The 11,321-nt window shown below is 45.9% G+C and overlaps 1 protein-coding gene across 2 annotated transcripts in view; it reads right to left on the bottom strand.

Moving 5' to 3' along the window:
- Positions 1-2,273: 2,273 nt before the first annotated feature.
- Positions 2,274-11,321, bottom strand: part of MID2 (midline 2) — a 137,518-nt gene continuing 128,470 nt past the window's right edge. For both annotated transcript variants that reach the window (XM_039331121.1, XM_039331115.1), the window contains 2 exons: positions 10,464-10,671; positions 2,274-5,067 (listed from right to left, as the gene is read on the bottom strand). In XM_039331121.1, coding sequence (XP_039187055.1) covers positions 4,665-5,067; positions 10,464-10,671 — 611 coding nt within the window. In that variant the 3' untranslated portion in view covers positions 2,274-4,664. The remainder of the gene's footprint in view (positions 5,068-10,463; positions 10,672-11,321) is intronic.

The following is an 11,321-nucleotide window of genomic DNA, read 5'->3' as shown; positions in this document are numbered from 1 at the left end:
GACTTCTTTGTGTGTGTGTGTTTTTTTTTTTTTTTGCCTGAGCTGGACCCAGCCAATCCTCTCTTCTCAAAGCCAGACCCTTGATCCCTGGGGAGACACTCTTGACTTTCTACAGAAAGCCCCAGGAGAACATGTAGTGCAGTCCAGAAGCAGCCGCACGGTCAGGACGATGTGACAAGTAGAAGGAAGGAGAGGACAGCCTGAGGCCTGGCACAAACATCTGCCAGCTGGAATCAGAGGTCAAGTCAAGGGGGACAAGAGATAATATGAAGTAGGCCTGTCTAGTTGCATAGGGTGAAGTCAGGACACTGTCTGGAGATGTCAGATCAGAGAAAGAGATCGAAGCAGCTGTGTATAAACCCCTGGAAGGGCTTCTGTGCAAAGATGCCTCACTCTTCCTTCATTAAGGTCACTGCCTGGAGAGACTTCATGCTGCATAATATTTATTCAGCTCATAAAAAAATTAGCAGACTATGCCATGGCTCTCTAAACAGACTTCAAGCCATTCTCTTGCAAACACCCATTGTTTCTTGGCAGGCCACACTTAATGCTGGACTTGTCAGTCTTCTAAAACATCATTCCAGCCCATGAACAAGCTCCAGCTTTGCCTCCAGACCCCTTTTTGTAGACATTTGTGTCTTGATAATATGCCAGGCCAGACAGATTCAAAAATCAAAAATAAAAGGGCAATTCTTAATTCCTCGTTTGCCTCTTTTAATTCTGGCCTTTAGGACTACATGGTGTCCTTCCAGACCCAACTGCCTGAAGGATGATATGCCTGTAGAATGTTTGTGGGTGGGTGGGTGGGGGAAATTAGGACCACAGGTGATGGGGCAGAAAACTGTCAAGCAGACGTACGTGGTAGAGCACCTTTGCAGAAACAGCGAGACCAAGAGAGTGCCGCTCGGTTCTCTAGGTGAGAAGAAGGGAGAGCAGGCTGCAGTTCTCCCCATGATAAGGAGGAGACCCAAGGCCCTTCCAATATTTTGGGATGCATTTCCATAATCCCTGGTGTTTAGGTTTATGGGCACTGAATCCCGCAATGTCTAGAAAACATCAAGTTATCAATCCCTAACCATAATCTAAGCTCCCTGTTTTTTATTTCCATCTGGAAGTGTGTGCAATGAGGTAGTTCTCATAGAAGGGAAGGGAAAGGAAAGGAAAGGAAAGGAAAGGAAAGGAAGGAAAAGGAAAGGAAGGAAAAGGAAAGGAAAAGAAGGGAAGGGAAGGGAAGGGAAAGGAAGGAAAAGGAAAGGAAAGGAAAGGAAGGGAAAGGAAAGGAAAGGAAGGAAAAGGAAAGGAAGGAAAAGGAAAGGAAAAGAAGGGAAGGGAAGGGAAAGGAAAGGAAAGGAAGGAAAAGGAAAGGAAAGGAAAGGAAGGGAAAGAAAGGAAAGGGAAGGAAAGGAAAGGAAGAGGGAGGGAGGGAAGGGAAAGGAAATGAAAGAAAGGAAAAGGAAAGGAAGGAAAAGGAAAGGAAAAGAAGGGAAGGGAAAGGAAAGGAAGGAAAAAGAAAGGAAAGGGAAGGAAAGGAAAGGAAAGGAAAGGAAGAGGGAGGGAGGGAGGGAGGGAGGGAAAGGAAAGGAAAGGAAGAGGGAGGGAGGGAGGGAGGGAAAGGAAAGGAAAGGAAAGGAAGGGAAAGAAAGAAAGTATTTAAATGTTATAGAAGAAGGCATCTATGACAAACCAATGAAAATAGAACAATGAAACTTGTTCAGTGTCTCTCTGTGCTGTAGGAATATAATTCCCCCTCCCACGCAGCATCAAGAAACCGCATTCTGAAATTAAAGCAAATCATCAAAATACATTGCGGTCCTATTTTTCATCTTGCCTAATGTCTCACCTTGCATCTCTACTGAATGAATCTGAGCACTGTGGTAGAGCAATGAGGAAGGGAGGCAGGCTCATAAGAAACCGAAGCAGTGAGAGATGAGGATTGGGGATAGAAGGTAAGATTATGGGAATAAAAAGAGGTTATTACGGGTACAGGACACAATTGAGAGTTGTGCGTTAGTTAGAAGAAGGAAAATTATGAAGAGCTCCTAATTTCCAAATCTTAATTGCAGGGCCTTCTGGAGATGCCTTTGCGTCTACATTTTCAAGTCTCTCTGCAACCACAAAGTAAAGCTAGTGATTTAAGCTACCGTTTGCTTGCTTTTTAAATGATGGCTGAGATGCTTGAAGGGTTTATGACGGGTTATTGAATTCTGTGCAATAATGCGCACATAAGTTGGCAGGAAATACAATAGGAACATCACTACCACATCACAGTGATCTTGAATTTTGATATCTGGGCACAAGCTCATTGATGGTAAGGATGCCCTCTCATTTATTCCAGGCCACTCCTTTGGACTGACCCAATTTTTTTAAAAAAACAAAACAAAACAAACCCACCCTCGCTCTAAAACAATGAGCCATTTCAGTCATGCAACTTGAAGGAAATTGATCTTTGTAGCTGACCTTACAGGTTTCAGGAGTGACAAATTTAGCAGCAATCATAAAAGTCTTGACCATTGCTGTAGAGGAAACCTTGCAGGGCACCTGCCCATAGATATAGAACATCAAATACTGTGGTATGATGGCTACTTTTTTTGTAACAAAGGCTTCCCACCGAAAACTTCCAAAGGAATTACAATTGATCTGCCAACATCTCAGTCAACTTCTCCCTGCATTTTATGACAGAACCTGAGGGCAAACTCAATACAAACCTGAATAATATCATGCTCTCCAATGTTTTTCTTTGACCCCTCCCACCCCCAAAGCATCAGAAGCCACGTTCCCCCAAGGAAGAAAAGGCCCAAATGTTGAGCATACTGAACAAAGAAGGAAACCAAGCTTTCTTCCGTATGGCAGTTGGTGCCATTTTGCAACCGGGCGCTGAATGATCTGGTATGACTTTTCTGGAAGCCACGGCAATGGGCTGCAGTCTAAAGCAGCTTCCCCCAGTTTGGGGTGTACAGTTGGGGGATTACAGTTCCCATCTTTTCGTATATCACAAGCGGTCCTTCCACGGGATGCCTGTCATTTCAGGTATCCAAGCCACGCCAAGAAATTCAGCAGTTACAATGGCCTATGTTATGCAGTGCAATATTTAACAATTTAGTGGGGCAGGATTAAATTAAAAGGCCAAACCACCTCTGGGAGATTTCCTGGATACATTTTGGACCCTTGCAATGCTCTCCCCTCTCCAATAGGCTGAAGTTTAGTCTGTCCCTCCTGGGACATAATTGAATCAGCTGACTTGCTTCGACTAGGATGGGAAGCTCTAGAGGAGGAAACAGCAAGGATGCCTCGTCCCAGAAAAAAGGACAACCAACCTCAGATCAAATGATCTGAATCAGATGATGGGACAAATAGATGGAAGAATCCTTTTGGATACCACCAGTCTGGAGATGCTAACATTACCAAATACACTGTTGGTTCCAAGATTCTCCTAAACTAAAATCCCTCCTCTTACACTTCCTGCATTGGGTTGAGTTGGGTTGGGTTGGGTTGGGTTGAGTTGGGTACTGGCCTCTTTTCTTCTACTAAAATCCCAGGCAGAGTCTGCTGTGACCCAAAGACGTGAATCTGTTGCATCTCAAAAGCCAACATCCTGAAGTTATTCTAGCTTTTAGGCCAGTACCACACCACCCATTTTCTGAATAAAATGCATTCCTTACAGCTCTTGGACTTTCCACTTGTTTACAAAATTCCTTGCCCAGAAGGCACTTCTGGGTAGGAAGAAGAGTTAGTCTGCTATCACCAGCAGCAGCAGTGGGCTCCCACTGTGTGTAAAAGTGCACAAACAAAGCTCTAGTTAGCCAAGCTTTTCCAACACCTTCACGCTGGGTGCATATAGTAGGTCTACGTGGGTCTTATTTCTATTCATTCAAACTGGGTTTGGAAGAAAGTGGGCTGGACTCAGAGAGCACCACTGTTCTCCTCATGCCTCTGTATGTTCAGTGTAACATCTGCCAAAGGAAACTGATTTACATGCAGCGGTTTATGGGCCAATCCTCACTTACAGCCACTGTGCTTGAGTATACATGATTTGGAAGAAACATGGCAAATGACAAAATTTGGGGATAGGGCCATTGCATACGGGCTAAGTCCCTTTTCCATGTGTCTGTTAATGTGCAAGAGGAACATTTGCAGAGCGCTAAATTCATTCTGCCCGCCCTCCCCCATATACAATTGTTATGGGGTAATAGGTGACTCAGATCTGTATTTTCTAGGCAATGGCTTGGGTTCCAATTTTGTTTGGTTCCAATTCTCCCCAGATGATAGGCCATAGACCTGATGGGGGCCCCTAGGATTGCTGTCAAAACCCATGTTGCACTTTGGATTCCCATGCAGTTGAGATGGCACGACCCATCTCCATACCCTGCCATGGTACCCTTCCTCTCGTCAGGAACAAACAAGACACGCCAACTCCGTTGGAGACAATTCAGTAGTGCTATCAAAAAAAAAAAAAATTAAAATAAAATAAAATTAAGTTTTAAAAATCTGGTCCATGAAATATCACCCACACTCCTTGAAGAGGGTGCACCATGAATGGTGGACTTTCAGTAAGAGAGAGGTTAGCAGGCTGCCGACTGCCTCCAAACACCCATGAAGTCATTGCCCCGTCTAGTTGCACAATTGCTCCAGAGATTTGGCTGGAAAAGACAGGTCTTCTTGGGTCCTCAATGGCAGGTTTTCATTCCTGATACGTAGGGGGACTCTTGAGGCCGGCAGTTGCATTCCTGCTGTTCCGGGTAGTCTATAAAGTCTGGGGCAGGAAGACCCGTGGCCACCATTAACGATTTGTTCCAAATGGTAAAGGTAGGGCAGACAGGCAGGATGAAAGCAATCTCAAAGGTATGGAGATGGAGCGAGTTGGCAGGGTCGTAGAAGGAGAAGACATTATTGTCATAGTCCAGGAGGATGCCCAAGCGCTTCATTTGGGGGTGAACGTCAAGCAGCATCTCCTTGTTGTTATGCCGCACTACAAAACTGTTGTTACAGCGGGAGAAAACCCAAGAGGAGGAGTTCTTGCCGACCCACTCATTCTTAGGGGCTGATTTGTAGGCAATGCCAATGGCGTACCTGGAAAAACAGGAAGAGCAGCAAGAGTCAACTTACAGGAGATCAGCTGAAATGAGGCACAATGGAATGGAACGTGTGCACCTGGAGCAGCAGATAGGGGAGAGTGGGCAGGTCCAGAGCCTTCCTAGAAAGAGGCCCAGATCAAGAGAATATGCAGACCCAAACTGGATGGAGCAGGAGGGGGGGGAAGTTCAAGGTAGCCCCCCTAGAATCTCTCAAGATATATCTAGTAGGCTAGATGGCTATTGCTTTAGTCCGGCAAGATTCTGTCCATTAAGTACAAGCAAATAACGGATTGGACTCAACTATGTTTCACTGCCTCATCTCGAAGTTTGAGCTTGACGTGGAAAGACAGCATCCCTTCATCAAGTCTGATAGACTGACTTAAATGTTGGACGTCCACAGGGTTCAAACCTTCATTCAAACAGACCACACATTAGCCAGCTTTATTTTTGTGTGCCTTCAAGCCAGTCTTGGCTCCCAGCAACTAAACAGACCAATCCACGCAGGGTTTTTTTTAAAAAACAGAAGTGTTTTGCCTTTGCCATTCTTCTTCCCAGAGCTGACAGGGAAGGACTGGCCCAAGAGAGGACTAGAATTTCCTGTCTCCCAGTTTCTAGTCTGATACCTTTAGCCACTACATCAGTGGTTCTCAACCTGTGGGTCGGGACTCCATTTGGGGTCGAACGATCATTTCACGGGGGTCGCCAAACAACGCAGTCCGCCATTTTTTTTTCCCTTTTCATTAGCTGTGCTACTCCCTTTTATTCTATTGGCTTTTGAAAGAAGTCTAATTCTTGAATAGAGTCTAATTCTGTTGGCTTTCAAAAGCCAATAGGAATTGTCCAAGCTGTCTCTGGACAAAAAGTCCCATTCTGCAAATGGTGCTGCACCAGTTGAGTAGTCCTCAACTTACGAACGGTTGAGTAGTCCTCGACTTACGACTGGTTGGGGGTCGCAGCATTAAAAAGGTTGAGAACCACTGCACTACATCCAAGTGACTCTCAGCTGGCTCCGTGCTCACTGCTGTTTCTTTGAGTTGAGTCTCTCTCAAAGAATTTGTTTTGCAGATCCTAACGAGGAGCGTCTACCCTCACTTTATGGGAGCAAAAAAAAAAAAATCTTGGAAGCAAAGTCTATTTTTACTTCCCCCAGACTTTTAAATACCCAACCCAATTTTCTTCCACGGCTTTGTGCTTCTCATTCTACAGCCCTTTTACGTTGTGCTGGTGACTTCAAAGTCCCTGCGTTCGTTCCGCTCTCGCTGTGGCGTTTTGTTAACTGCCATGGGAATTTCTTCATCGATCAAACAAAATGAAGTATAGTTTTGTATGCTGGTAGTGGTGAGTCTGTGTGTGGAGTGTGTGTGTGGTGTGTAAGTGTGGGAGGGAGGGAGGGAGGGAGGGAGGAAGAGAGGGCAGAGAATTCACTCGTCACAAAAAAGTAATTGCCCAGCTATGCCCATCAACCTCTAGTTGTTGTTAAAGCAGGTGTGTAGAATTCTTAATTTCATGCTGCGTCAAATGCAAATGATGGGAAGACGGTGAAGTGTGCTCTCCTATTTCACAGTCCAGCTATTATGGTGCATTTCACTATCTTCAGCTCTCGCCGTGCTAAGTTGGGTCTTTCTTTATAGGCCCTTGGCACAGAAGCCCCCCCCCCATACACACACCTTTCTCATCCACCACATACATCAGTTGAAGCAGACATCACTCTTGAAAAGGGTTCTGTTTCTATAACAGAGATCCTACGAAATTGGGATTTTTGTTGTGAGGTGACACTCTGTCTCTTTGCTCTGCTTTCTTCCTGCAGCCTATCCTTCGGTACTGTGTTGTTTAGCCACGTAACATGATTGCCTGATATCCAAGGCTTCACAAACCTATTTCTAGCACCTCTGGCACTTTTTAAATCTTGCAGGATCTAATCTGAGTTGTCGCCGGGACGAGAGACGTTCCATCTTCTGAGCTTTCAGATTTGTTCTGGGGCCCATCCTCAAGGAACTTCCCTCTATCACAGGGGTAGGCAACCTTAGCTCTTTTATGACTCGTGGACTTCAACTCCCAGAATTCCTGAGCCAGCCATCGTAAGGGGAAAGGGAGAGGTTTCCAAGCTGAGCCATGCTGGATCAGGAATTCTGGGAATTGAAGTCCATGAGTCATAAAAGAGCCAAGGTTGCCTACCCCTGGTCTAGGAGGCTCACCACTTAGAACAGGAGGACTTAGGACAGGGGTAGGCAACCTTGGCTCTTTTATGACTCGTGGACTTCAACTCCCAGAATTCCTGAGCCAGCATGGCTCAGCTTGGAATCTCTCCCTTTCCCCTCAACCTGGCTGGCTCAGGAATTCTGGGAGTTGAAGTCTATGAGTCATGAGGGGGGGCCATAGTTCCCCCATGCTGGCGCAGGAATTCTGGGAGTTGAAGTCCACAAGTCATAAAAGAGCCAAGGTTGTCTAACCCCTCGTCTATCAGAATGGGTGCTGGGGAACCAACCTGAGGATCGGCTCCAGCATGAATTCAAAAACCTGGAAGAGTAAAACTCTGGTCCAGGTGACCAACCCAGATTGGATCCTGCATCCCCCCAGTCATGTGATCAAAATTCAGACCCTTGGCAAATGACTCATAATGATGACGGTTGTCCTGTCCCAGGGTCATCTGATCCCCTTTTGCAAATGTCTGACAAACAGTCAGTGGGGGAAAAGCCAGATTCATTCAACCATTATGATACTAACTTAACAATTGCAGCGATTCACTTCACAACTGCCGCCAGAAAGGTCGTAAAATGAGGCAGAATTCGTTTAATATCTATCTTGCTTAGCAACGGAAATTGTGGGGCCAATTGTGGTTGTAAGTCGAGGATTACCTGTAATAGCTACTACAAGAGAATTTCAAGCCCTAAATGTCCAAAGGAATCAGAATAGAGCTAGAAGGGACTTTGGAGGTCTTCTAGTCCAGCCCCCTGCTCAAGCAGGAGACCCTATACCATTTCAGACAAGCGATTGTCCAGTCTCTTTTTAAAAACGTCTAGTGATGAAGCACCCACAACTTCTGGAGGCAAGCAGTTCCACTGGTTAATTGTCCTCACTGTTAGGAAGTTTCTCCTTATCCCAGAAGGAGTTGTTGTTGTTTTTTAAGTTCACAGCAAAAAAGGGAGTACACTTTTCAGCCTTGTGTTGATCCAGTGTTACGATCCTCTCTAAGCTTTGCTCTGCAAAGCAAAGTAGCCCTACCTTTGATCAGCTACTCCGCTCTTCAAACGGAAGAGAACTATTCACTAATAACCATTGTGAAAGAAAATAATGAAAGACCCAAGGAACCGATAAGAGTATTTTCCACGGACACCTGATTTGAAATAACTTCCCGGCTCGGCTCCGGGGGCTCCCAAACAGCCTTCTCTTTTAAACCGAAGTCAGTGGCTTTGTGGGAGGAAGACAAAAGAAATATGGGCATTGGCTTAGAGAAGGGCAGCGGCAACTGCACGCAGGAGATGGGGGGGGGGCTGATGACATTTCAATTGCAACTACCGAAAGCCGCAAGTCCCTGCTGTGCCTTTGATCAGTGAATTTCTGTATGACACACGCCCGAGGGCCGCTTTGAATGCAGCCCTAGCGCAGCTCAATTATTCCTGCCCTCTTTCCCTGCAGCGCAGAGCTTGAGTGGGTGCATTGCTCATGAACCTTGGGAGAATACACACAGCCCGTATTTTTAAATGAAGCCCTCCAGCGGAAGAGGTTGAATGGAAGTGGCTTTCAGAGAAACCTAAGTTTTCCCCCCCCCTCCAAAAAAAGACCAAACTACTTACCAGTGAAATGTCCAATTCTGTGCAGTGAATGTGGGAACAGACTCTTCCTGTTACTCTATTGAGCACGGGTTCAAGAGCCTGTATTTTCCCTCCACACACTGTAAAAGGACCTTGGCTATCAAAGGGTGGTGGAGAACCTATCCTTAAATTCAAGAGCCCAGAAAAGGCCTAAAGGAAAATGAATTCTAGGTTGCCCAATTCAAGAGAAGCTTTCACGGCATCTCCTTTTGTACCAATCCCGCTTCCAGACATAGCCATTCTGTTATGGATTCCAAGGATGCCATTTTCATAACAGAATAACAGAGTTGGAAAGGACTTTGGAGGTCTTCTAGTCCAACCTCTTGCTCAAGCAGGAAACCCTACACCATTTCAGACAAATGGTTGTCCAATCTCTTCTTCAAACCTCCAGTGTTGGAGAGCCACAACTTCTGGAAGCAGGTCGTTCCACTGATTGATTGTTCTCACAATCAGGAAATTTCTTAACAAGGTGAAGTCACCTCCCCTTTGAAGAGGTTCAGTTTAGGGGCGAAATGACAATGTACTGATCACAAAAAGGGTTCAAGAATTAAAGGGCCTCGGTCATGGGAAGCGCCGTTGGCACTACCCTAGTGTCATTTTTTTAAAAAAAATATATCATACAGTACTAATACTCAAATCATGAACAGGAAAAGGGAACAAGGGCCTGTGGCCTCTGAAATGCTAGCCCAGTGGTTCTCAACCTGTGGGTCGGGACCCCATTTGGGGTCGAACGACCATTTCACAGGGGTCGCCAAACAACGCAGTCCGCCATTTTTTCCCCCTTTTCCTTAGCTGTGCTACTCCCTTTTATTCTATTGGCTTTTGAAAGCCAATAGAATAGACTCTCTTGAATAAAGTCTAATTCTATTGGCTTTCAAAAGCCAATAGGAATTGTCCAGGCTGTCTCTGCCCTGCTGAGCCCACCAAAAGTCCCATTCTGCAAACGGTGCTGCAAGTTGTCTGCAGCGAAGGCGAGCTGTCTGGAAGTTTCCACCCCTCCCTGCTGAGCAACTACTAAAAATGTAAGTAAAAGAGGGCCAGGGGTGGGAGGTGGGAGGCCAGTAGGCGCAGGGAGGGTTGCTGGCGCGCATGGGGCCCGGCAGGTGCCTTACCTCCCTTGGGCTGGGCCAGCTGGTGGCCCAGCCAGTGGTCGGCCTGCGCCGTCTCTGCCGCTTTCCAGCTACGCCTCGGCCGGCACAGGGGGCGGCACCACGCATGCGCGGCATTCCCGGGCAGGGAAAGTCCTCGACTTACGACCGGTTGGGGTTCGCAGCATTAAAAAGGTTGAGAACCACTGTGGTAGCCAAATGCTTTCTCCCATCGGCTTCCATGGTCACAACCCACTTGAAGAAGCCTCCAAGTTCATTATGTCTTCTAACATTTGGGTGATAGGAAACAGAGATACCCCCGGACCTAACATTGATGGCCTTGCATCTCTTGCATTGCGTCGGCTTTGCGATTATTCTTTTTTGAATAATCTTTGTTTTATGGTGGGGAATGAAGAGAAAGAATGCAGAACCTTGGCCTATCCACACAACCCCTTAAGGTAGCCCATTCTTACCCATCATGGCCTACTTACCAAGTGGAGGTTCCTAGAGTTACTTCCCAGTAATGACAGCCGCTGTCGATGAACACATTCCCCGTGACTCCATAGCAGCCTGTTCCACTAAATCTCTCGGGGGTGTGACTCTTTTTTAGGGAGCTTTCATCTTTCTCCATCTGAAGTCCATCATTGGAGATCTTCAACTTCTTATGAGCCATTTTAGGGTCCAGCTTGAAAGGCTGGCCTGCAAGAGCAGAAAGCAAAGATTGAAAGTCAACACAATCCAAATCATTTCCCCCCAAAAGTTTCCCACCTTCCTGTGCAATTATTTGTCCTTTTCCAATTCTCTAAAGAAGCCTGATTCCTTAACAATAACAGTAATAATTAAGCCAACTGGAAGCATTCAAAAATAGAAGTTACATAAATAAAAGCGCTGTGAATCGGGCTCTCACCACCAAAGTCCAGCTGGACAAAATCCATGTTAACTATTTTCCTGCAGGCGAGAGGGAAGGGTTTAAATGAGCATGAGAGGGGAGGAAGTTTCCTAATTCTTACTCTCTCTCATCAGGAGTATAGTCATTCCAAGAAACAAATCAAAGTTATAAAAGTGTATGTCGACAACCAGTTGGGTATTACGAGAATACTGTTTTACAGGTAGTCCTTAAGTTAGGACCTCAATTATATTTTTATTTTCTCCTCAAATTCTGAGGGTAACTCTCAACTTATGATCACCATCAAGTCCAAAATGTCCGTCACTAAGCAAGACAGTCGTTGAGTTTTGCCCCATGTTATGTCCTTCCTTGCCTTAGCTGTTATTAATGTGATGGTGAATCTGGCTTCTCCATTGACTTTGCTTGTCAGAAAAGAGGATCTCATGATCCTGGGACAGTGCAA

This window comes from Crotalus tigris, unplaced genomic scaffold (genome assembly GCF_016545835.1).
Source record: "Crotalus tigris isolate CLP2741 ecotype Arizona unplaced genomic scaffold, ASM1654583v1 scf7180000017622.5263843, whole genome shotgun sequence".
In the NCBI taxonomy this organism is placed as follows: Eukaryota; Metazoa; Chordata; class Lepidosauria; order Squamata; family Viperidae; genus Crotalus; species Crotalus tigris.
The sequence above is the reverse complement of the archived record's forward strand: the minus strand, read 5'-3'. Positions and strand labels throughout refer to the sequence as shown.